This window comes from Chiloscyllium plagiosum, chromosome 28 (assembly GCF_004010195.1).
Source record: "Chiloscyllium plagiosum isolate BGI_BamShark_2017 chromosome 28, ASM401019v2, whole genome shotgun sequence".
Classification (NCBI taxonomy): domain Eukaryota; kingdom Metazoa; phylum Chordata; class Chondrichthyes; order Orectolobiformes; family Hemiscylliidae; genus Chiloscyllium; species Chiloscyllium plagiosum.
The window spans coordinates 49,477,410-49,505,245 of NC_057737.1; the positions used below are offsets into that span (position 1 = coordinate 49,477,410).

At 42.6% G+C, this 27,836-nt stretch overlaps 1 protein-coding gene across 1 annotated transcript in view; it reads left to right on the forward strand.

Moving 5' to 3' along the window:
- Positions 1–27,836, forward strand: part of sumf2 (sulfatase modifying factor 2) — a 65,182-nt gene that overhangs the window by 25,382 nt on the left and 11,964 nt on the right. The window contains exons 6-8 of the mRNA XM_043718881.1: positions 7,671–7,726; positions 19,544–19,628; positions 20,813–20,978. Coding sequence (XP_043574816.1) covers positions 7,671–7,726; positions 19,544–19,628; positions 20,813–20,978 — 307 coding nt within the window. The remainder of the gene's footprint in view (positions 1–7,670; positions 7,727–19,543; positions 19,629–20,812; positions 20,979–27,836) is intronic.

Consider the following 27,836-nt stretch of genomic DNA (forward strand, 5'->3'; position numbering starts at 1 on the left):
GTTGCTCTTCGGAGGGTCAGTGTGGACTTGGGCCGAAGGACCTGTTTCCACACTTGTAGGGAGTCTAATCAAATCAACCTACTCCCCTTGGATGACACAGCAAAACAAAATGCCAGTTCAGAATGGCAGACCAGCATCTACAGGAAATCCACTCACACTGACCAGATACTCAGCTACAGGAACAACCATTTCCAACACCCACAAATGGAGCTGCATCAGGGCATTATTTAAACGAACCACAACACACTGCAGCACCCAGGACCTATGAGACAACATATACAACACATTCAGGAACAACAGTTACTCGATAACAGTAGTCCACCGATTCCTGCATAACAGACCTAAACAGGTAGACACAACACGCCCAGAGACTCTAGTCACCCTACCATACATCAAAGACATTTCAGAGATGATGACCAGACTGCTCCAGTCCCTAGGCATCATGATAGCCCACAAACTTATCACCACACTGAAACAGCTACTGATGAATTTAAAGGACCCTGTAAGCACAGCCAGTAGAACACACACGTTATATACAAAATACCCAATAGGGTCTGCAACGAACATTACATTAGACAAATGGGCAGAAAACTAGCTACTAGGATACATGAGCGCCAACTAGTCACCAAAAGACATGACCAACGATCACTAGTATCCATACACACAGACGAAGAGGGACACCAGTTCGACTAGGACAATACATCCATCCGGGGATAGGCTAAACAAAGACACACATGGGAATTCCTAGAGGCCTGGCATTCAAACCGGAACCCCATTAACAAATCTGAACCTCATTTATCAACCTTTCAGAAACAACCAGAAATGATATCACCTACCACAACAAACCAAGACACAAATAGCAAGGGGGACAGAACACCAAAGCTTCACCGGAGGCTCACTGATGGTGTTACTCAGCATGGTGATGAAATATGTGAGAAGAAATCCACCAGCTCAGCGAGCAAACTTACAACCTGACCGGAACCTGAGCTACAAATCCTCTCCGTAACCTCATATCTCTTTATATACACACACCCTTGGAGAGACAGACAGAGATGCACAAAATAGGGTTATTTTGGGTGGAAAGGAAAACTAGGAAGGCATTTCAATGGACCCTGTACACTGGTTTCACTGAGATGATTGTTTTGGTTTGTTAGGACTGCTGCTCCTTCATCGTCCTCCAGGCACTTAAACATGCTTGCAAGTGGAACAGAGTGGCTGGTTCACACTCGTAAAGTCTCTGATTTATTGGTTAAAAGCCACAGCTTACAACAACTGATGAGGGGAAATAAACTGGCTTCCTTCAGGCTTAGGTGTTTTTACAGCAGGGAAAAGAACGTTTTTGGAGGTCCAATGATTTCAGCTATATTATTCACATCCGCAAGCTGTTTAGCTACCTGGGAACAAATCTCTTGATCATTGGTAGAATGAAGGACTTTGTCTCCAAAAACTGGCCACCATTCAGTAGACTAACCTATTTCTAGCTGAATCCCCTTCATACACATCCTCTGCTCATCTGCAGTAACTTCCATCTGTTGCTTGGACAAGCAGTATAAACAGCACCTACAGTGAATTTGATAGCCTGTCTTGAAAAAGTGCAACTATTATGGAGTTCAACCTGGATAAATGTGAAGTGATTCATTTTGGAAGGTCGAATTTGAATGCTGAATACAGGGTTAAAGACAGAAGTCTTGGCAGTCTGGAGGATCTTGGGATCCACGTACATAGATCCCTCAATGTTGTCACCCAAGTTGATACGGTTGTTAAGGAGGTGTGTGGTGTTTTGACTTTCATTAACAGGGGGATTGAGCCTAAGAACCGCAAGGTTTTACTGCCAGATCTATGAACGCCCTGCTTAGATAACACTTTGAATATTGTGTCCAGTGCTGGTCAACTCATTATAGGAAGGATGCAGATGCTTTAGAGAGGGTGCAGAGGAGATTTACCAGGATGCTGCCTAGATTGGAGGGCTTGTCTTATGAAAAGAGGTTGAGGGAGCTAGGGCCTTTCACACTGGAGAGAAGAAGGAACAGAGGTAACTTGATGGAGGTGTACAGGGTAATGAGAGGCATAGATAGATAGCCAGAGACTTTTCCCCAGGGCAGAAATGGCTGTCTTCAGGGGTCACAATTTTGAGGTGATTGGAGGAAGGTATAGGGGAGATGTCAGATGTAGGTTCTTTACACAGAGTGGTGGTTGTTGGAATGCACTGGCAGCAGTGGTTGTAGAGTCAGAGACAGTAGGGACATTTAAGTGACTGCTGGACAAGCATATGGACGGCAGTAAATCGAGGGGTATGTAGATTAGGTTGATCTTAGATTAAGATAAATGACCGGCCATTTATCAACATTGTGGGCCGAAGGGCCTGTACTATACTGTTCTATGTTCTATCCCTTCCATAACAATTGGTTCTAAAGCATATGTCATCCAATTTCAGTTTACAATCAAAAATACAGAAATGTAATGATATAGCCTTTACAAACATACTGGATATTCGCTTTGGCTCCTGTAGTTTGTTGGAATGAATTAAATAATGCCAACAAAATTGCTAACTAGTGAATACCAGTGCTTTTTCACAAATTAAACAAAAATTCTTTGGAAATGCTAATTAGGCTTCAGCTTCATTCATGTCCAAACCTGAATGCCACACTTTAGAAACAATGTCAGGACCTTGGAGATTTACGGGGACGGCAGCAGGGATGAGGAGCTTCCTTGCTCTCCTTAGAGTAAAGGAGGTTAAGAGGCAATTGGACCAACATATCAAAACCATACAAAGTTTTGATACTGTGAATGAACTAGCAAGAGGGTCAGGAGCCCACCATTGGGTTTGTTCTGGCTCTCCAAAGGAACTGTTTACCAAGAGCCACTCCCCGGTCTTTCCACCTGTAACCCTGAATGTGCTGTCTTCTCATATTGTATTCAATTCCCTTTTGAAGGCTATAACTTAATCCACCTCCACTGCACACTGAACGTTCCACATCCTAATCACATACTGTATGAAAGTATTTTCCTTGTGTCTTCAATCACCTGAAATCTATACCCTTTGTTCTCAATCCTTTTACCAATGGGAATAGTTTTCCTTATCAAAATCCTTAAGCTATGAAATATCGCTATAAAAGTTCTGCTCAACCTTCTCTTCAAGGAAAATAGTTCAGCTTCTCCAAACTATGTACTGAAATTCCTCATCTCTGGGGCCATTGTCAATCTGTTCTGCACCCTCTCGAATGTCATTACAACTTCCTTTTTTTATAGACTTTTTATTGAAAATTTAACATTTTTGCAAGTTTACAAATAAAAAAAAACCCAAGTATAAACATTGATATACAAATAAATCTTAAATAAATAATAACCAAAATTTATCAAACAAAAAAAAGAGAAAAAAAACAAAACTCAACTAACTACTAATCTAACCTACAACGAACCAGAGTGTATAATTAAGTCTCTTACATTATTCAAAGAAGAGAAAAAAAAACCAACGGTAACACAGAAATTGGGTGGTGAGATACATGCTCGGAATGTATTAACATCAAACCGTAACAAAACCCGTATTCATGTGGGATTCCTCTCCCAAGGGGCCCTGGACCAGCCAGGTTCGCCATCTCAATTAAATAAAAGCCCTTGTTAGGATGGCCGAAATATCTGTATTTATGTAATTCAAGAAGGGCTGCCATATTTTATGGAATAATGCAGTCTTTTGGTGCACCATATTTGTAAGGAAGTCAAGGGGAATACATTCCATGATTAATCTGTGCCAATTCGAAAGTCTAGGAGGGCCTCAGCCACCCAGTTTACCAAAATATTTTTCCTTGCACAGAAAGAGAGAATGGACAATAATCTCTTCCCGTGCATATCCAGTGAGGGTAAGTTCGAAAAACCCAAAAGGAGAGATACAGGGTCCACTCTAATTTCTGTTCCTAAGATTTCTGTCAGAGCACTTGCTACTTTAGTCCAATATCTACGGATCTTATGACAGGTCCATAGGCAATGTACAAGAGTGCCCACCTCTATTTTACATTTGGGACACATTGGAGATGCTCCTGCCTTAAATTTTGCCAATCGATCCGGTGCTATATGGGCCCTATGAAGTATCTTCAACTGAATGTCATCATGTAATAAATGATAAATAGTGCTGACGGAAGATACCCCCATTGGCCATAGCACTCTATGTTCTCTATCTGATTTATAAAGACTATCTAATAACGTAGTCTTCTGTATGTAATCTCGAATTTGGAAGTATCGAAAGAGGTCTCCATTAGGTAATCCAAATTTCTGACAAGCTGTTCAAAAGACATCAGGACCCCTTCTTTAAACAGATCCCCTAACCAGGAGATACCCCTGGATCTCCAGAGTTTGAAAGTGATATCTGTAAGCCCCGGTTGAAATCCCCATGCTCCCACTATCGGAGCATAGGGGGATGTTTTATGCGAGTTGCCTTCATTTTGCAGCATTATATTCCAAGCTTTAATTGTGTTTAGTATTACAGGGTTTTTACATTGATCCGTAATGATTTTCCTCTTGTCTGAAAATAAAAGGGCATTTTACTTGAGAAGCCTCGATGTCCAGCCAGATTGATTGCGGGTCAGACAAGACCCAATCAGCTATGTAACTTAATAGGAAACTTAACTGATATTTTCTAAAATCTGGGAAATCCAATCCTCCCCTTGCCTGTGGAAGCTGTAGCTTCTTCAGCTTAATGAGGGGCCGTCTATGATTCCAGATAAAGGAACCCAACCAGCCTTATAGTTTACGTAGTGCCAGCCTCGGTAGTATCACCGGAAGCATTCTCATAGGGTATAGAAGACGGGGCAGGACATTCATTTTAATTAGTGCTATTCTACCCAGCCAGGAAATTGGAAGGTCTCCCCATCGCTGGAGGTCCTGCCTTATCCTCTCCAGTAAATGCACAAAGTTTGCCTTGTATAACTGACCAAATACTGGGGTAATAAAAATGCCTAAATATAAGAAACCCTCCAGGGACCACCGAAAGGGAAAGTGGGATCCGTCCAATAAGTGGGATATACTAGCAAGGCCACCCATTGGCATAGCCCCCGACTTTGAGAAATTAATTTTATAGCCTGAAAATACACTAGATGTATTAATAACTTGGATTTAGCGAGGCACGAACATCAAAGGATTTCTGAGAAGTAGAAGTAATTTCATCTGCATAAAGTGTAATTTTATGTTTACCTGTACCAGTCCTTGGGGCCGTTATATTAGGGTCAGCCCATATAGCTTCTGCTAGTGGCTGAATTATTAGCGTAAATAGCAATGGTGAAAGAGGACATCCCACGGCAGCCCCTATCCACACTGAAGCTATCCGAGCCTAATCCATTGGTAATCACAACTGCTTTGAGATCAATGTACAGTATTGAGACCCATTTGGTAAACACCTTTCTAACGCCAAACCTTTCCAATGTGTAAAACAAATATGACCATTCAACCCTGTCGAATGCCTTTTCTGCGTCTAATGAGACTACCAGTCCTGATATCTTTCCCTGATGGCAGGCTTGAATCACATTCAAAACCCTTCTTACATTATTGGATGATCTACATTCCTTAATAAACCCCATCTGATCCTCCTTTATGATATGTGGCAATACACTTTCTAGCCTCAATGCCAACGTTTCAGAGAGGATTTTAAAATCTATATTTAGCAAGCATATTGGTCTGTATGAAGCGCAATCTTCTGGGTCCTTTCCTTTCTTGAGGATAAGAGAGATATTCGCCTCTTTCAACGAAAGCGGGAGACAGCCCTGACTGTATGAATAGTTATACATAAATGGACCAGCCAATATTTCTGTAAATTCTTTATAGAATTCAGCTTGAAAGCCATCTGGTCTAGATGCCTTACCACTCTGAAGTTGCCTGATTGCGTCAAGTATCCCTTGGGTTGTTATGGGAACATTCAAGACCGATACCTGTTCCGGAGTTAGGTCTGGAAAGGTCAGATTTTTAAAAATTGACTGCATCCTCCTAGTCCTGTCTTCGCAATCCTGCGATTTATATAAATCAGAATAAAATTTTCTAAAGATTGCGTTAATCCTTTTATGATCGTGAGTCAGAATACCCGTACTTTCCTTGATAGATGTTATAGTTTGAGGGGCCGCCTTTTTCTTTGCGAGAAATGCTAAGTATCTACCAGGTTTATTGCCAAATTCATATAACCTTTGTTTTGCAAATAATATTTCCCTCTTATACGTTTGGGCAAGTGTGGTGTTTAGAGCTGTCCTAAGGGCCGTAATCCTTTGTAATTTGATAATAGAAGGTCTGTCACTGTATGCTGTTTCAGCTGTTTTTAAGCGAGCTTCGAGCAGACGCTGTTTTTTCTGGGTTGCTGAGTATGAGATTATCAAACCTCGCGCGTAAGCTTTGATGGTCTCACACATCATTGATGGGTTGCTAGCCGTACCTGAATTAATTTCTAAAAAAGTTTTAAATTCTTGACAGAAGTACTTTACAAATTTACTATCTTTTATCAGGACGGGGTCCATACGCCAGTGCCAGGGGGATGTCTCATTGTTCCTCGCCTTGATTTCCATATATACAGCAGCGTGATCGGAAATTGCTATACTGCCTGTTTTACAGGATGATATGGAATTTAAAAAAATCGAGGGGGCAAAAAAAATATCGATTCTGGTATGACATTTATGTGGATTGGAGTAAAAAGAAAAATCTCTGCCCTATGGATGAAGGCATCTCCATACATCTACTAGTCCTAATTCTTTGTTCAAATCCACCAATTGTCTACATCTGGGAGATACTCCTGCAGTACTCTTGGGAATCCTATGTATTCCCGGATCCATAATACAATTAAAATCTCCCCCTATAATTGTATGACAAGCACCAAGAGCCATCAATTTGGAGAGGGCTTCTGTTATAAATTTAAAAGAATGTGCAGGGGGCCAAACAAATTTAAGATCCCATATTCCTCTCCATTTATAAGGGCATTAATCAGAATATATCATCCAGATTTGTCTTTTATCTGATTTAGGATTTTGAAAGGGAAATTCTTCCGAATAAGAATAACAACTCCCCTGCTTTTTGAGCTGAAAGAAGAAAAAAAGGCTTGATCAAATCCACCCTGTCGTAATTTCAAGTGTTCTTTATCCAATAAGTGCGTCTCCTATAGGAGAGCTATATCAACCCTTTCTTTCTTGAGGTTTGATAATATTTTCTTCCTTTTGACTGGTGAATTACTCCCCTTGACATTCCAGGTGCACCACTTAACCGACTGATCAACCATAATCGTCCGGGCAAGTCTGAGACCCCTCGGGAGGGGAAACCCTATCCAGAACATCCCGAGCATAGAGCATATAAAATTCACAAAAATAAGGGCTCTTTAATACACTCACATCAATATAATAAAAAAAAACAATTTCTAAAAAAAAAACTTTCCTTCTCTCACTGTCTCTCAAAATGGATAAAGGTTCTTTATCTTGTGTCTTAGAGAATTACAAAATGAAACTATTTGGCAAAGTCAATCTGTTTTGTGAATTTCTTCCAGATGTGCAGCTCAAGTTGTGAACTGTTCCAATGTCCCTTATTCTCTCCTTTCTTTTCAGACTTCTGGATTGCACTGTGTAGCACCTTCCTGATAAAGTTGTGTGTAATGCCAAGGATTTCTGTTTGTTTTGATCTTTAATTGAAGACGTTCTTGTTATTTCTGCTTTCAGGTAGAGTGTACCCGTGGGGAAACAAATTTCAACCAAATCGCACAAATCTCTGGCAGGTAGTCTACAATTTTGATTGTAACTGGAATTATAGAACTTTATGATCTGCAACTTGCCAACCTTTAGAGATGTAGATGCAGATAAATGAACACTTTTACTGAAGTTGGTGATTCTTGTTGGAGGTCCCAGCAACCTCATTATCTCTTCCAAGTTGCTACTGTTATGTGTGTGTAAAGCTGATGAGCATCAAGCTGTTTGATTGCGTAGCGAACCTGCTTTTTTTCCAAAGGGTTAAAAAGGCTCTTGTGGCACAGTGGTACTGTACCTCCCTCTGAGCCAGGAGACGTAGGTTCAAGTCCCACCTATGCCAGAGGTGGGGTGAAGGGTTAAGGAGTAAACTATGGAGGAGGGTGGGATAGAGCCCATTGAGACAGAAGAACCGTTGGACAGACAAAGGGGAGGTTAATTGGTTAATTGTCTGGCTAGGAAGGTGAATAGCTATTAAAGGTGACCGTTCGTGGCAATCAATGCGTTGTGTGTGATAACAGTTTATGTGACAACAAGGCCTGAGGTTTGGAGTTGGGGAGAGCTCAAGCCTGAAACCTGTTGAATTCTATATTGAGTCCAGAAGGCTTCAAGGTTTCCAATTGGAAAATGAGGTGCTGTTCTTCCAGCTTGCACTGAACTTCACTGGAGCATTGCAGCAAGTCTGAGACAGATGTTGGTCAGGGAACACGGTAGTGTGTTGACGTGGCAGGAAACTGGAAGCTCAGGGTCAGTCCCCTCGTCTACTCTTTGTTTTGCCAGTGTAGAGGAGACCACGTTGTGAGTAGGGAATGCAATCGGCTAGATTGTGTGAATTGCAGGTAAAGCACTGGAAGGTGTGTTTGGGACCTTGGATACTTAGGAGGGAGCAAGTAAACAGATAGGTGTTACCTTCTGTGGTTGCAGCGGAAAGTGCTGTGGGGGGTGTTGAGACTGAAGAAAGAGTGGAGCAGAATGTTGTGAGAGGCAATGGTCCCTGTGGAAGTGAGGGGAGAGGAATATGTGTCTTGTGGTGGATCTTGCTGGAAGTGGTGGAAATGGCAGCTGATGATCCTTTGGATGTGGATGCTGGAGGGATGGTATGCAAGGACAAGGGGGGACCCTATTGCTGTTGTGGGAAGGAAGAGAGAGGATGAGAAGGGTCAGACCTGACAGAGAGCCCTGCCAACAACTGTTAGGGAATCCTCGGTTGAGGAAGAAGATGGACATTTTGGAGACTCCTTTATCAAAGTTGGCATCATTGGAACAGATGCGACAGAAATAGGGGAGCTGGGAGAATGGAATAGAGTCTTTACAGGAAGCAAGGTCTGAGGATGTGTAGTGAAATTACCTATGGGGGTCAGTGGGTTTTATAATAAATATTGGTGGTCAGCCCCTCAGATATTGAGGAAGGGAAGGGAGGAATCAGAGGTAGATCATGTGAAAGTGAGTGTGGAATGGAAATTAGGAGCAAAATCAATAAATTCTGGATAAGAGAGGAAAGTAGCATCGATGATATTGTTGATGTACTGGAGAAAGAGTTGTGGCCGTAGGCTGGAACAAGGAATGTTCCACGTACCCACAAAGAGACTGGTATAACTGGGTCTATGTGGGTAGCCATGGCCACCTCTCTGACCTGATGAAAGTGAGAGAAGTTAATAGACAAGTTGTTAAGGGTAAGGATGAGCTCAACTAAGTGGAGGAGACTGGTGGTGGATGGGACAGTTCAGGCCTTTGTTCCAGAAAGAAGTGGGGAGCCTTAAGACCAGCCTGGTGTCGAGGGATTGCACATTAATGGAAAGAGGGGGATGGACCCCACAAACTAAAAATTCTGAAACTGGCATAAACTGTCACCAATGATCAGAGGGACAATGACAGGCTTAGATAGGGTAGACAGGAAGAAGCATTTCCCTTTGTTGGCAGGATCAATGACTAGCAAGCATACATTTAAGGGAAGGGGAAGAAGGCTTAAAATGTGCATAGAACAGTACAGTACAGGAACAGTCCTTTGGCCTACCATGGCTGCAATGACCATGATGCTGTTCTAAACTAAGCTCATCTGCCTGCGTATGGTCCATATCCTTCTATTCCCTGCCTGTTCATGTGTCTATCCAAAAGGAGATGTGAGCAAAATGATTTTCATTTGAAGTGATGGGAATCTGGAACTCATTAAAGATGGTTGAGGCAGAGACATTCAACATTTAAGAAGTATTTAAATGTGCACTTGTGATGCTAATGCATACAAGACTATGGACCAAGTGCTAGAAAATGGGATTAGAATGGTGAGGTAGTTATTTTTGACTGGCGTGGATGAGATTGGCTAACGGGTCTTTTTGTAGGTCTCTAATTCTTGTAACCTTAAAACAATGTGTGCTCCTTGACAGCTATCTTAATTAATCCTTGGTTGCTGCTATTTCTGAGAAGTTTATTGTACTTCCCTCTGTGGTGATAGTGTACACAAAGTAATTGTTTACCTTTTCTGCCATTTGACTAATTCCTATTATACATTTGCATATCTCAGCTTAGAATGGACACATTTTCATCTTTGCCATTTTAATCCTAATAGTTCATTTTTGTATTTCTTACTACTCTACATTCATATACTTTTCTCCCTTTTTAAATTAATTTCTTGGTCCTGCTGTGCTGAATTCTTGAGCGCTCTCAATCTCAGACTTGCTATTTGGTCAGCTTCATAATCTGCCTCCTTTGAACTGATCAAATGTTTTAACTTATTAGCTACAGTTGATTCACCTTTCCTATTGGAGTTTTGTCTAGAAGAAATGTTTATTTATTGAAAACCATGTATTCAGAGAACATTACAATACAGGACAGGCCCTTCGGCCCATGATGTTATGCCAACCTTTTATCATAATCTGAGGTCAAATTAACCAATATACCCTTTGTTTTACTATCATCCATGTGCCTATCCACGAGTTGCTTAAATGTTCCTAATGTATCTGACTCCACTACCACAGCTGGCAGTGCATTCCATGCACCTACAACTCTTCCTACAAGCCTTCTTCCTGTCACTTGAAAATAATGCCCCCTTGTGATCACCATTTCTGCTCTGAGAACAAATCTTTGACTATTCACTCTACCAATCTTGTATGCATCTATCAAGTCGCTTCTCACCCTCCTTCGCTCCAATGAGAAAAGCTCCCTCACCCTTTCTGGATAAGACATGCTGTCAAATCCAGGCAGCATCCTGGTAATCTCCTCTCCACACACTCTAAAGCTTTCACATCCTTCTGATATTGAGGTGACCAGAACTGAACACAATATTTCAAGTGTGGTCCAACCAGGGCTTTATAGAGCTGCAGCATAACCTCATGGCTCTTAACCTCAATCCCCCGCTAATGAAAGCCAACACACTTTATGCCTTCTTAACAACCCTATCAACTTGGGGAACAACTTTGAGGGATCTATGGACATGGATCCCAAGATCCCTCTGTTCCTCCACACTGCAAAGAATCCTGCCTTTAACTGTGTATTCTGCATTCTAATTCGACCTTTCAAAATGAATTACTTCGCACTTTCCCAGGTTGAACTCCATCTGCCAATTCTCAGCCCAGTTCTGCATCCTGTCAATGTCCAATTGCAACCTACAACATCCCTCCACACTATCCACAACTCCACTAACCTTCGTGTCATCAGCAAGCATACTAAGCCACCCTTCCACTTCTCATCCAAGTTATTTGTATGAAGGTCACAAAGAGTAGAGGTCCCAGAACAGCCCTGCGGATCACCACAGGTCACCAAGCTCCAGGCGGAATACTTTTCATCTACTACCAATTTCAGTCTTCTTTGGGCCAGCCAATTCTGTATCCAGACAGCCAAATTTCCCTGGATCCCAGGGCTCCTGAAATTCTGAATGAGCCTACCATGGGGAACCTTATCAAACGTATTGCAAAAATCCATATACGCCACATGCACTGCTCTACCTTCATCAATGTTTTGTCACATCCTCAAAGAATTCAGTAAGGTTTGTGAGGCATGACCTGCCCCTCTCAAAGCCATGCTGACTATTTCTAAACAAGCTATGCTCTTCCAAATAATCATAAATCCTGTCTCTCAGCATTCTGTCCAATACTTTGCCCACCACTGATGTAAGACTGACTGGTCTGTAATTTGCAGGATTATCCCTATTCCCTTTCTTGAACAAGGGAATAACATTTGCCGCCCTCCAATCACCTAGCACTTTTGCAGTGGACAGTGAGGATGCAAAGATCATCACCAAAAGCACAGCAATCTCTTCCCTCACTTCTTATAGTAACATTGGGTATATCCCCTCTGACCCAGGGGACTTAGCTATTCTTTTATTTTTCAAAATTTTCATCCTCCTCTTTAACATCAACCTGTTTGAGCATATCAGCCTGTTTCATGCTGTCCTCACAAACGACAAGGTCCCTCTCAGTAGTGAATACTAAAGCAAAGTATTCATTAAGGACCTTCCCTACCTCCTCCAACTTTTCTATATCATCTGCTCCTATTCCTCTCCACGAGTATAGTGAAGGTCATGGAGTTGTGATCACTATCCCAAAATGCTCTCCCACTGAGTGATCTGACACCTGGCCTGGTTCATTGACAAGCACCAAATCCAATATAGCCTCCCCTCTAGTCGGCTATCAATATATTGAGTCAGGAACCTTTCCTGGATGCACCTGACAAAATCTGCTCCATTCAAAATTTTTGAACTAAGTAGGTGCCAATCAATATTAGGCAAATTAAAGTCACCCATGACAACAACTGTGTTACACCTGCACCTTTCCGGAATCTGCCTCCCAGTCTGTTCCTCCATGCCTCTTTTGCTGTTGGGGTATCTAAGGAAAACTCCCAATAAAGTAACTGCTCCTTTCCTGTTACTGACTTCCACCCAAACTGACTCTGTAGACAAACCCTCCTCGATGACCTCCCTTTCTGCATTCTTGAAATCACCTCTTGGCCATCATAACTTTTAATATAGCTATACAGCTCCACTCGGATTCTACATCTTTTACTCTTCTTTTTGTTTATTCTCCATTTTGTCCTACTGACCAGATGTCTCACTGATGTACTGATCTCATCCCTTGTTATCTGCCCTCCGATTTTCTTTTCATTCAAATGTTAAGTACCTTTGAATATTCCGTTCGCAGCCCTGGTCACCCTCAGGCATCTCTTCATTGTGATGATTAGTTCATAGTCATTAACTTTTGTTTGGGACATGAATTCACCTGCCTGTGAACACTGCATGCTATTAAATAAAATGCCTTTAATTCTTATAATTATATCGTATTTTGACTCTATTTCTTGTATATGTGACTGCTACTTCCACTTTCAGTTACAACTTCTCTACTTAGCATAACCGGCTCTTCTGGAATTTATAGATAGAATCAGTAATTTCTTAGAATAAGGCAGATTGATTAGTTAGCATGGTTTTCTAAGTGAGAAATTACATTTAATTCATTGCTGGAGTTTTTTTTTATAGAGGTATCAAAAAGGATTGATGAGGTTAACTCTGGAACAGCAGGGTGTGACTGCAAGTGAGGCAGGTAGAGAGATCCTGCAGTCAGGAACAGAGGACGCTCAGCTCTTGACCTTGTCCAGCAGGAATGAGGTACTTGCTGACTGTGTGGAAGAGGCAAAGGCTACAGGGAGGATGAGCCAGGTGACCAGGGCACTGTGATACAGGAGGCCATTCATGAGGGGGGAGCCAACAGACAAGTAGTAATTGTATAGGATTCTATAATTCGGGGAGTACAGTGGAGACTTCACTATCCAAACGAGATGGGCGGGCACTATTTCGTTTGGATAATCCATTATTTGAAAAATCGATTAAATGCCTTTCCTCTGGGGCTCGGAGTTTTTAAAGTCTGCTCCCTGTTCAGGAGACTGCAGCAGCACAATGCGCGGGGCAGCCCGCCCCCAACCAGGGAAAGGATATCTCTGATCGGCTTGAAAGGATATTGGAGAGGGAGGGAGAGGATCCAGTTATTGTGGTCCACAACAAAACAAACAACATAGGCAAGACTAGAAAAGAGGACCTGTTTAGGGATTACCAGGAACTAAGAACCAAATTAAAGAACAGGTCCTCAAGAGTTATAATCTCTGGATTATTGCCCGAGCAACATGTAGATTGGCATAGGGACATGAGAATAAGGAAGGTAAATATGTGGCTAAAAGAGTATTGTGGGAAAGAGGGGTTTCTTTTCATGGGGCACCAGTTTGGGAACAGGAGGGATCTATACCAGTGAGACCGTCTCCACCTGAAACGAGTTGGAACCAATGTTCTAATGAAAAGGGTAAATAGGCTGGTCAAGGGGGGGTGGAGCTGGGTAGAAGTTCCTCCAGTGGGAAACAAAGCATCTGTAGGGGTGGATTCAACTGTGGAAAGAAATGACAGGGAAGGAGAACTCAACAGAAGTTATTAAGGTCTCCAGCACAGACCCCAGTAAGACAGTGTGTTTGGAAAGGGATAGCAATCAAACCTCAACCACACTGGACAAACGAATGACAATGAGAAGATGAATGGTTAATACATGACTGAAGGTGTTTTATCTGAATGCATCATATAAGGAGTAAGCCCCCCCCCTCCCCCGGCAATTTGCAGCAATGCACCTTGGTACAAGCCGATATAATCATCCTAGGAAACAGACTCTCCCTGCCCAGCCTATCTAATCCTCTGATCATCTTGTATGTCTCTATTAAATCCGCTCTTAGCTGCCTTCTTTCCAATGAGAACAGACCCAAGTCCCCTCAGCCTTTCCTCGTAGGATCTTCTCTCCAGACCGGGCAACATCCTGGTAAATCTCTTTACCTTTTCCACCTCCTCCCTGTAATGGGGGGGGAGGCGACCAGAGCTGTACACAATATTCCAAGACAGTTTTGAACAGTTGCAGCATGACACCATGGCTCCAGAACTCAATCCCTTTTCCATTAAAACCTAACAGCACTATCAACCTGGGTGGCAATTTTCAGGGATCTATGTACATGGACATCAATATCCCTCTGCACATCCACACTACCAAGAAACTTTCCATTGACCCAGTATTCTGCCTTCCTGCTATTCTTCCCAAAATAAATCACCTCACATTTATCTGCATTGAACTCCATTTTCCACCTGTCACCCTCTGTTACTTATTTTTATCCTATCCAATGTCTCTACCACACCTCCTTTGCTCTGTTGACAGGATCATGCAGTGAAATCTCTTTTAGAGTCAAATAGCATAGAAATAAGCCCTTTGGACCACCATTTTTGTGCTAACCAAACACCAAACTATAATTGCCTCATTTACCTGCACTTGGTCGATACCCTGCTATTTTTAAAAACTTTTAGCCTTATGCTACGAGTACACTATGATACATTGCATTGACTCTAAACATGCAAGCATTCACTACTACAATTCATTTCTGTTTTTTTTCGCTAACTAATTCTTCCACCTTTTTTATCAAAGTCGCGACAACACATCGGCAATTAAATTCTCTTGTCCTGCCACATGTGTAATTTTCAAATTGGCTAAAATGATAAGCTTCAACAAAATAATCTGGAATTTTTATACTTAAATTTTTTCGAAAAGTTTAGGTGTTATGATAAATGTATACAATTGTCTCAGACATATCCACTGATAACACTAAACTCAAGGTTTCCTCGTCAATTATGGAATATTTCTATTGATGATTATTCACTTTACAGGAAAGTAGCCAACAGGTCTTTCTATTTTCTTATCTTCTTGTAAGACTAAAGCACTGATATCCACATAATTCACATTGATAACCATCTTGAATAGCTTTTAGTAGTTAGGTGTGGCTAACACTGGGGCAGTAGTTAATATAGCTTTCAGGCTGTCAAATGCCTTCTGACATTCTCTATCCACTGAAATTTTCCGAATTTCTTCAAAACGTCAGTCAGTGGACCAACCACACACTTTTGGTGCTTTTAAGTACAAACTTCCAATGAAAGCCATTCAGTCCCACAAATCGCAGCATTTCTCTCTTCATTGATGGTATATGAAACTCCCCAATAACCTTTATTTTCACATCCTTGTGAGGCTATTTGTCCATTTTGTTACAACATGGGGTGAACCCCTCTGCTAATTTAAATCCGAAACACACAGGAGCTCACCTTGTGCCGTAATCTGTTAAATTTCGAGACGCAAAGAACTATTCCAGATGTTACTATTTAAAGTAAAAATTAACAATTTTATTCTTTAAGTCCAAACGAGAACATTAGATAACTATTTACAGCTCCTTTCTCTTAAACCTAACTTTTACCTCCCACTCTACAATACTGGTCCGATAAATTCCCCTTTAAATTTGTGGCAACTCAATTTCAAACCCAGTTGTCATCTTTGGATGTCGAACTTTCTCTGTAGGTTTCTCTAGGTCGGCTTCAGTGTTCTGCTATACAAATTTCTTCTGGACGGGTACCTTTTAGAGAGCTGTTCTGGCAGTCTTTACTTGTGGGTACTCTTTGCTATTCTCGCTACCAGTTCAAAATGTCCCATTTATACCCCAAAAAAACCAGATAATTTTATTGATTTGATGCCATCAAAACATTAAAATCAAATTCGATTAGATTTTGGTCTCAGGCATAATTTAAATTGATTAGCCGATTTGAATTTGTTTTTGTACCATGGCAACACAGCACCAGCTATTTATATCAACCAAACGTTACATTTTTAAATTGTTCGGCACACTCTGTGCTTTCAGCCCTTGCCCGCTTCCCCTCTCCATTAAAGGTACAGTACACACCTACACTTTCATAACAATTTCCAGTGCCATCATTATGACTTGGGCCTTTGCGATCTCGCTCTTAGCCAGGTTTATTACCAAGCCTGCCTCCTAAAGTTGATTGAATAATTCTCATAGATAGTCCAACAGTTCCTTCCATGTGTGACAAAAAAAAAAACCCACCAGATCATCCATACCACACAATTGAGTCGGGGCAAAATTATTTTATTGGTTAGTCTATGAAATGTGATTGACACTTTTTTTAAGACCAAATGGCACGACTTTAAACTGGTATAGTCCATTCGACGTCACAAAAGCTGAAATTTCCTTTACTCTGTAATTTTTTTGACAAGATTTGTAGCTCATTTGTGGTTCAGGTGGAAGTTTGCTCGCTGTGCTGGAAGATTTGTTCTCAGGCATGCTAGGTAATATAATCAGTGAACCTCCATTGAAGTGCTGGTGTACTGATCCACTTTCTATTTATGTGTCTTGGTATGTTGTGGTGGGTATTATCATTTCCGGTTCTTTTTCTGAGAGGCTGTTAAATCGAGTCCAAATCGATGTGTTTGTTGATGGAGTTCCAGTTTGAATGCCAGGCCTCTAGGAATTCCTTTGCGTGTCTTACTCGTAGATACCGACACTTACCAACAGGTGGCGATGGACCCGACTCCACAGCTAGAAAACCGTATTACAAAAGCACTGAAGAAACTCCACGTGACAAATGAAATTAACAAGACAGACCTCCAAAGAATGAAACCTGAAAGATCCAACACACCCCATTTCTACAGATTACCAAAAGGTACACAAACTAAGAGCCCTCTCAGACCCATAGTCTTACTTCCTGGCACACCAACATACAGACTAGCAAAAGAACTTCAACACAAACTGAAATACCTAGCAGAAGACTCGTGCCACTCCATCCATTCCACCCAGGAATTCCTGAACATCATCAAAGACACCAAGGTAGAGGTTGACAAGGTCATGCTTTTGTTCGATGTGATGGCGCTAATCAGAACAATAGACATCACCCTGGCCAAAGAAACACAGATCTCACTACTAGAAGAACCAAGGAAACAAACACCAGACAGTACCAACTTCATCAGCAAGGATAGCATCCTCAAACTAGTAGACCTGTGCCTCACAACCCACTTCACCTTCAATGACAAATCAATGGGACACCCATGGGATCACCAATATCATGATTCTTGGCAGAAGCAGTTATGCAGAGGTTGGAACGAACAGCTCTTCCCACGACCCAGCCCAAGCTTTGGTCCATTATGTGGACGACACCCTTGTCATCACGAAATGGAACAAATTAGAAGAAACCTACAAACACATAAACAACATCCTTATGGTAAAAAGTTCACCACAGACTGTCATTGGTATTGACATGTATGACAACTTCTGGCTGTTCACCTTCTCTCTTCAAAATGCTCTGGAGTCTTTCTGAGACATCCCTAATCTTTGCACCAAGAAGGCAGCATTACTTTCAAGAGTTTTGTTTGTGGTCACAGATCAGTCAGTTTCCATTGAGTTCCCTATCACTAAACCTCTTCCAGTCCTTTTCCTTCCTTGCTCTGCAGTAGAGGCAACCATACTGCCATAAACTTGGTGTTGCTGTTTGCCCCGAAATGGCCACCCCCAACCGTATCCAACATAGTATGTCTGTTTGGATGGGGATGTGGGAAATGGCCAGGGGGGCTCCTCCACCACCTGCCCACATCTATTATTTTTCCTGGTGGTCACCCAGTGCTTTTCTGCCTGTGTAGCCCTTATAGTGTGACCATCTCACTAAACATCACAGATGCTCCATAGTGAGTCCATCTACAGCTCCAGGTACTCCACATGATCAATCAGGAGATGCAGCTGAACACACATTCTACATTCGTGGTCACTGGAAGTGTACCTGATTTCTCACATATTGCAAGAGAATTCCACGGGGGTTGAGTCCTCCTGTCATTGGGAACCTTACACATACAGTACAAGTAATAAACTACAAGCAAATTACTCAACCTTACCCATGACTCACCAAATCAGATTTCTGTCTCTCTATTTCTAACAAATTACAGATCACAAAAATGAGGATTTTACACTGTTTCCCTCCCAGTGCAGCACTGTCAGTCCCTAAAGCTGGCTCCTAAACAGCCATTCACCTCACTGCTTCCCTGTAATGGCATTCCAATTATTTTTCCCTGTTTAGAAAGAAGTGTCCTTTTTTAAAAATTATTCATTGCACCTCCCCCACAAGCTCCTCTTGAATTTCCAGTGTGTGTCTCAACCATGTACTTTCCTGTAATGTCACTCTTTGCTTTGTGCTAGGCCCCCGATCCTGGGTTTTCAATTTATTCTCACAAAAATCTTACTATGAAGCAAAAAAAGCAATCAAAATAATAACACTCTATCCCCTTTGTACCGAATTCCCATGCTGCTGTAAGATCCCAAAATATATATATATATACTCACTTGGGCTGTGCCTGTCTCTCGATGTGATCTCAGCCATGCCCTCTGCCTTTGCAAGATTTCTGTTTTCAGCATCTATTTGTTCCTACCCTTTTACTATGCAGGTGATTCTAAAAGAGTTTCTTTTTGGATGTAGGTTTGCTTGCTGAGTTGGAAGGTTCATTTCCAGATGTTTCATTACCCTACTAGATGACATCTTCAGTGGGCTTCCGGGTGAAGCACTGTTGATAATTCCTGTTTTGTATTTATATGTTGGGTTTCTTAGGGTTGATGATGTCATTTCCTGTTCTTTTTCTCAGGGTGTGGTAGATGGGGTCAAACTCAATGTGTTTGTGATAGAGTTCCAATTGGAATGCCATGCTTCTAGGAATTCTCATGCATGTCTCTGTTTGGCTTGTCCTAGGATGGATGTGTTGTCCCAGTCGAAATAGTGTCTTTCCTCATCTGTATGTAAGGATATTAGTGAGAGAGGGTCATGTCTTTTTGGCTAGTTGATGTTCATGTATCCTGGTGGCTAGTTTTCTGCCAATTTGTGCAATGTAGTGTTTGTTACAGTCCTTGCACGGTATTTTGTATACCTCAACCTAAGCTACAAATCTTCTCAAAACTCGCTAAGAGTTTCATTTTATTTTAGACATATATTCTCATTGACTTCTATGGTAAAATTTCTGGATATGTCTTTTCAGGGAAAGTTTCCAGATCGAGACATAGCAGAAGATGGTTATCATGGTGTATCTCCTGTAAATGCATTTCCACCACAGAATAACTATGGTAAGAATCTGTCACTGTGAACATGGTCTGCAACTCTCTGCAACCCATCTCAATCATTTTATAAATAAACCCAGCCAAAAGCCAACTGTTTCTGCTACCTTACTCTCACTGTCATTCTCTCTGACACTTCTAAATCAGGATAAATGTGAGGTGATGCACTTGGCTAGAACAAACAAGGCAAGGGAACACATGATGAGTGGTAGAATCCTGGGAAGCACTGAGGTTCAGAAGCATCCCACTGTGCATATACACTGGCCCCTTACGGTATTAAGGGCAGGATCAAGTGGCTAAGAAAATGTGAGATACTTGTTTTTATTTGCCGAGGCATAGAGTTTAACAGGAGGGAGGTTTTGCTGGAACTGTATAAAACGTTAGGCCAAGATTAGAGTACTGAGTGCAGTTCTGTAATTCACATTATAGGAGAGGTATGTGGTAGTCCTGGGCTGTGCGCAGAGAGGACTACAGGTTCACTCCTGGGCTGGAGAGTTTCAGTTATGGAGAGAGATTGGGGTTGTTTTCCTTCAAACACAGGTAATTGAACGGACATGATTGAATGACTGAGCAGATGTGATGGGCTGAATGGCCTAATTTCTGCTCCTATGTCTCATGGTCCTATAATCAAACTCTATGAATGAATAAAACAGATTGCTCAACTCTGAAATTTTAGGATGACACAAGGAGGCTGCTTTTCTGAACCACTGCAGTCTGTTGGTGGAAAGGGTCAATGACCGAGGATAAAGATGGAAGGTTTAAAGGAGATGAGAGGAAAAACCTTTTCACCCAGAGGGTGGTGGGAACTTGAACTCACTGCCTGTAAGATTGATAAAGGCAGAAACCCTCATAAAATTTAAACAGTACGTTTTCGAGGCACACAGGTCTGTGGGCCAAATCTGGAAAATGAGATTCAAATATTTAGGTGGTTGTTCTGGCTGGTGAAAAGTTGATAAGCCATAGAACTTTTTCTGTGCTGGAGGTCTCTGACTTCCTCTCATTCTCTCTTATTCCCTCTCCTGAATTTATTATTTACGTGCAGATACATTTGTAAGCTCACCAAGTACATTTAATGATTGTGAAAATGGAACATTGATCCAACTGGAAAATACTCATTTTCTGGTTTATTGAAATACATATTTCTGCATTTGAAAGTAACTTGTAGTTACAGTTTATTTATGCTTCTTGTTCAGGCCTCTGCGACATGCTGGGAAATGTATGGGAATGGACAGCCTCTGAATATTTTCCACAAGGCCTTCCTTTAAAGGCTGGTGCTCAGAAAATGTATGTCCTACGTGGCTCCTCCTGGATTGACAGTGCAGATGGATCATTCAATCACAAAGCACGCGTTACCAGCAGGTAGAACTCTGCATCCAGTATTGCAGTATTTCTCTGGACTCATTGATTTTGTATTTTTGGCCTTTATTGATCTCTTTTACGCCAACTCATCCAATCATAGAATACAATGGGCAGCACGGTGGCACAGTGGTCAGCACTGCTGCCTCACAGCGCCAGAGATCCGGGTTCAATTCCCGCCTCAGGCGACTGACTGTGTGGAGTTTGCACGTTCTCCCCGTGTCTGCGTGGGTTTCCTCCGGGTAATCCGGTTTCCTCCCACAGTCACAAAGATGTGCAGGTCAGGTGAATTGGCCATGCTAAATTGCCCGCAGTGTTAGGTAAGAGGTAAATGTAGGGGTATGGGTGGGTTGCGCTTCGGCGGGGCGGTGTGGACTTGTTGGGCCGAAGGGCCTGTTTCCACACTGTAAGTAATCTAATCTAGAACAATAGACAATAAACAATAGATTAGATTAGATTAGATTACATTCTGCCCTTCGAGCCTGCACCACCATTCAATATGATCATGGCTGACCATCCTCAATCAGTATCCTGTTCCTGCCTTATCTCCATAACCCTTGATTCCACTATCCTTAAGAGCTCTATCCAACTCTTTCTTAAACTAATCCAGAGACTGGGCCTCCACTGCCCTCTGGGACAGAGCATTCCACACACCCACCACTCTCTGGGTGAAGAAGTTTCTCCTCATCTCTGTCCTAAATGGCCTACCCCTTATTTTTAAGCTGTGTCCTCTGGTTCGGCACTCACCCATCAGCGGAAACATGTTTCCTGCCTCCAGAGTGTCCAATCCTTTAATAATCTAATATGTCTCAATCAGATCCTCTCTCAGTCTTCTAAACTCAAGGGTATACAAGCCCAGTCGCTCCAATCTTTCAACATAAGATAGTCCNNACCTAACCTGTCCAGGTCACCCTGTAATCTCCTAACATCCTCCTCACATTTCACCCTGCCACCCAGCTTTGTATCATCAGCAAATTTGCTAATGTTACTATTAATACCATCTTCTATATCATTAATATATATTGTAAAAAGCTGCAGTCCCAGCACTGATCCCTGCGGTACCCCACTGGTCACCGCCTGCTATTCCGAAAGGGAGCCGTTTATCATTACTCCTTGTTTCCGGTCAGCCAACCAATTTTCAATCCAAGTCAGTACTTTGCCCCCAATACCATGCACCCTAATTTTGCTCACTAACCTCCTATGTGGGACTTTATCAAAGGCTTTCTGAAAGTCCAGGTACACTACATCCACTGGATCTCCCTTGTCCATCTTCAGAGTTACATCCTCAAAAAATTCCAGAAGATTGGTCAAGCATGATTTTCCCTTCATAAATTCATGCTGACTCTGACCTATCCTGTTACTGCTATGCAGATGTGTCGTAATTTCATCCTTTATAATTGACTCCAGCATCTTTCCCATCACTGAGGTCAGACTAACTGGTCTATAATTTCCTGCTTTCTCTCTCGCTCCTTTCTTAAAAAGTGGTACAACATTAGCCACCCTCCAATCTGCAGGAACTGATTCTGAATCTATCGAACTCAGGAAAATAATCGCCAATGCATCCACGATTTCTAGAGCCACCTCCTTAAGTTCCCGGGCCTGATGGTCTACATCCCAGGGTATTGATCAGCCTTCAGACCTGACAGTCTCTCCAACACCAATTCCTGGCAAATATAAATTCCCTTCAGTTCAGGTCCTTCAGCCGCTGTTACCTCAGGGAGATTGCTTGTGTCTTCCCCAGTGAACACAGATCTGAAGTACCAATTCAACTCTTCTGCCATTTCTTTGTTCCCCGTAATATATTCCCTTGTTTCTGTCTTCAAGGGCCCAATTTTAGTCTTAACCATTTTTTTCCCTTTCACATACCTAAAAAAGCTTTTACTATCCTCCTTTATGTTTTTAGCCAGTTTACCTTCGTACCTCATTTTTTCTCTGCGTATTTCCTTCTTAGTAATCCTCTGTTGTTCTTTAAAAGCTTCCCAGTCCTCTGTTTTCCCACTCTTCTTTGCTATGTTATACATTTTCTCTTTTGACTTTATATGTTTCTTAACTTCCCTCATCAGCCACGGAGGCACTCCATCAATCCATCTCGGAGGCACTCCACAAAGTCTCTTTCTTGAGGTCCAATATCATCCTGATTCTCCCAGCCTACCTGCATGTTGAAATCCCCCATAACAACTGTAGTAACATCTTTGCGACAGGCCTATTTCAGCTCCTTATTCAACTTACACCCTACATCCAGACTACTGTTTGGGGGCCTGTAGATAACTCCCAAGAGGGTCTTTCTACCCTTAGAATTTCTCAACTCTATCCATACTGACTCTACATCCCGTGATTCTAGGTCCCCCCGCGCAAGGGACTGAATATCATCCCTTACTAACAGGGCCACCCCACCCCCTCTGCCAGTCAGTCTGTCCTTACGATAGCATGTATAGCCTTGAATATTCATTTCCCAGGCCCTGTCCACTTGAAGCCACGTCTCAGTTATCCCCACAATATCGTGTCTGCCAATTTTCAAAAGAGCCTCAAGCTCATCCATCTTATTTCTAATACTTCGTGCATTCATATATAGTATTTTTAATTTGTTACTGCTTTCACCCTTCCTATCAACCCCTATTTCACTCAAGCTTACAGCATGCTTCATTGATACCGTTGTCTTTCTTGACTTCCCTTGTTCCAACTTTCCCTTCAGTTTCCTTCTTAAACTTCCAATTTGTCCCCCCCCCCCCCCAGCTGTGTTGCAGTAGCAAACCTGCCTGCCAGAATGCTGGTCCCGGCACCAGGAAGGCAACACACCATCCTTAAATCCCGCCTGTTGCCACAGAAACCCCGTTCAGTTCCTCTCACTATAGAGTCCCCTATCACCATGGTTCTGTGCGATGTCTCACTCCTCGGCTCTGCCTCCACGCCAACGTTTGATTGACAGACCTGACCGCCTCGTGGACTGGCAGTGTCATCTGTCTCTACTGTTTCCAAAAGATTCACCTTGTTCCTGACAGGTACTTCCCCTGCAGTCTCTTGCACCTGTCTCCTCTCTGCCAAGTCTGTCAAGTGATTATCTTTTCAAAACTGGATTGGAATTCCAGCTCTAATGGCACTGCGGGTTTACCTACAGGGCATGGACTACAGTGGTACAAGAAAGCAGCCACCTTCACTACCACCTTCTCAAGGGTAACTTGTGATAGGCAATAAGTGCTAGCCCAGCCAGGGAAGCCCACATTCCCTGATCAAATTTAACAGACTAAATCTGATTAGATTTTTTTTTAGATTAGATTAGACTTACAGTGTGGAAACAGGCCCTTCGGCCCAACAAGTCCACACCGACCCGCCGAAGCGCAACCCACCCATACCCCTACATTTACCCCTTTAACCTAACACTATGGGCAATTTAGCATGGCCAATTCACCTGACGCGCACATCTTTGGACTGTGGGAGGAAACCGGAGCACCCGGAGGAAACCCACGCAGACACGGGGAGAATGTGCAAACTCCACACAGTCAGTCGCCTGAGTCGGGAATTGAACCCGGGTCTCTGGTGCTGTGAGGCAGCAGTGCTAACCACTGTGCCACCGTGCCGCCCTTTCTTAAAATAATATTCTGTGAGGGATTGAAAGAACCAGGTGAATATTAGATTAGATTAGACTTAGATAAATCTGTGCCCTCTGATCTTGACCTTTCTGCCTTTGGAGATTTGTGCCCTTAAATATCAGCTCTCAGTATCTGCAACCACTTCAGTATTTTGCCTTCTGTTCTCTATTGCCTCTCCTCATTACTCCTACCAAATTTATCAATTCACACTTCTCTACTAAAATGTAGCTTCTATATATTCTGTCAATTCCACCAGCCTGTCTCAGCTTGCTTGAAGCTCATTGCTATCCTTCTCACTGATCACAATACTTCCAAATTTTTGTGTCATTCTAAAATTTCAGAATTGGGCAGTTCATTTTATTCATTCACAGGATTTGACTATAGGACCACAAGACATAGGAGCAGAAATTAGGCCATTCAGCCCATCGAGTCTGCTCCACCATTCAATTATGGCTGATTAGTTTCTCAACCCCGTTTTCCTGCTTTCTCCCTGTAACCTTTGATCTCCTGTCTATCTCAGTTTTAAATATACTCAATGACCTGGCCTCCAGTCTTCTGTTGCAATGAATTCCATAGATCTATCACACTCTGGCTGATGAAGTTTCTCCTTATCTCCGTTCTGGTCTTCCCTTTACTTTAAAGTTGTGCCGTTGGATCCTAGTCTCTCCTACTAATGGAAGCGTCTTCCCAACATCCACTCTGTCCAGGCCATTCAGTATTCTCTAAATTTCAATTAGATCTGCCCTCATCCTTGTCAACTCCATCGAGTATTGACCCACAATTGTCAAACGTTTCTCATATGTTAACCTGTTCATTCTTGGGATCATTCTCATTTGCTTTCCTAACGACTGACTCAACCTACAAGTTTACATTGAGAGAATCCTGGACTAGAACTCCCAAGTTTCCTGGCACTTTCAGACTTCTGAATTTTCTCCCCATTTAGAAAATAGTCCATGCCTCTCTTCTTCCGACCAAAATGCATGACCTCACACTTTCCCACATTGTACTCCATCTGCCACTACTTTGCCCATTCTCCTAACCTGTCCAAATCCTTCTGCAGCCTCCTCACCCTCTCAATGCTATCTGTCCCTCTACCTATCTTTATATTGTCTGCAAACTTAGTCAGAATGCCTTCAGTTCCTTCATCTAGATCGTTAATGTTTAAAGTAAAAATTGTGCTCCGAACACTGACCCTTGTGGAACACCACTTGTCACCGGCTGCTATCCTGAAAAGGACCCTTTTATCACCACTCTCTGCTTTCTGTCAGACAGCCAAACTTCTATCCATGCTAGTATCTTGTCTGTTAATATCATGGGCCCTTATCTTACTCCATCACCTCCTGTGCAGCACCTTGTCAAAGGCCTCCTTGAAGTCCAGGTAGATAAAACCCATTGGCTCTCCTTGGTCTAACCTGCCCATTACTTCCTCAAAGAATTCTAGCAGATTTGTTAGGCATCACCTCCCTTTGATGAAACCATGCTGACTTTGCCCTGTTTTACCTTACACTTCCAAGTATTCAGAAATCTCATCCTTCACAGTGGATTCCAGTATCTTACCCATGACTGAGGTTAGGCTAATCGGTTTGTAATCTTCTAACTTTTGCCTTACTCCCCTTTGAAACATGTCACGTTAGCGATTTTCCAGTTCTCTGGGACACTCCCTGATTCTAGCAATTCCTGAAAGATCACCACTAACACCTCCACTTCAGCTATCTGTCTTAGAACTCTGGGGCATAGCCCATCTGGTCCAGGTGATTTATCCACCTTCAGGCCATTCAGTTTTTCTAACACCACCTCCTCGATGATGGCCACCAAACTCAGCTCTGCCCCCTCACTCGTGAATCTTTGGGATATTACTCGTCTCTTCCACCATGAAGACTGACGCAAAGTAATTATTCAGATCCTCATTCCATTTCACCACTGCTAAGTCTCCAGTGACATTTTTCAGTGGCCCAGTGTCCACATTTGCCTCTCTTTTTTTCTTTTATTTATCTAAAGAAACTCTTACAGTCTTCCTTTACATTATTGGCTGGGTTACCTTCGTTTAATCTCCCTCCTTATTTCTTTTCTCGTTCCCCTCTGGTCTTTGTAAGCTTCCCAATCCTTTGGTTTCCCCCCCACTGTCCTTCACTACATTATATGCTTTCTGTTTTGCTTTTATGCTGTCCCTGACTTCTCTAGTCAGCCATGCTTGCCCCATCTTCCCTGTACCATGCTGCTTTTCTCTCTGGATGAATCTCTGCTGTGTCTCCTGAATTACTCCCAGAAACTCCTGCCACTGATGTTCCATTCTTTCCTGCTAGGCCCCTGCCCCAGTGAATTCGACCCACCGCCTCCCTCATGCCTCTCTAGTTGCCTTTATTGAGCCGTAATACCGTCGCCCCTGATTCTATCTTCTCTCTCTCTCTCAAATTGCAGAGTAAATTCAAACATATTATAATCACTGCCTCCTAAGGGCTCCTTCATCTTAAACTCACTTATCAAGTGTGCCTCATTGCACACTAAATCCAGTAATGCCTGTTCCCTAGTGGGCTCCTCTGCAAGATGCTCCAAAAAGCCATCTTGTACACATTCCACAAATTCCTTTTCTTGCAATCCACTACCAACCTGATTTTCCCAGTCCACCTCCATATTGAAAGTCCCCCATGATCACTGCACACCTTTTCTATCTCCTGGTGTATCTTGCGCTCCAGCTCCTGATTACTGTTCATGTACTTTCCTGTACATGACTCCAACTATGATTTTTTTTTACCTTTGCGGTTCCTCAATTCTACCCACACAGATTCTGCACTATCTACACTATCCCTCCCGGTCCTACCTTGACACTGGATTAGAGTAGTGCTGAAAAGCACAGCAGGTCAGACAGCATCCGAGGAGGCGGAAAATCGACATTTCGGGCAAAAGCCCTTCATCAGGAATGAGTCTGGGAGCCTCCGGGGTGGAGAGATAAATAGGAGGGGGTGGGGCTGGAGAGAAGGTAGCTGAGAGTGCAGTAGGTAAATAGAGATGGGGATGAAGGCGATAGGTTGAGAGGAGGGTGGAGTGGATAGATGGGAAGGAAGGTTCGATTTTCCTACTCTTCGAATAATACCTGACCTGCTGTGCTTTTCCAGCACCACTATAATCTAGACTCTGATCTCCAGCATCTGCAGTCCTCACTTTCACCTACCTTGATACTGTCCTATCTCCCCTGGTCCTACCTCGATCCTGTCCTATCCCCCCTGGTCCTACCTCGATCCTGTCCTATCCCCCCTAGTCCTACCTCGATCCTGTC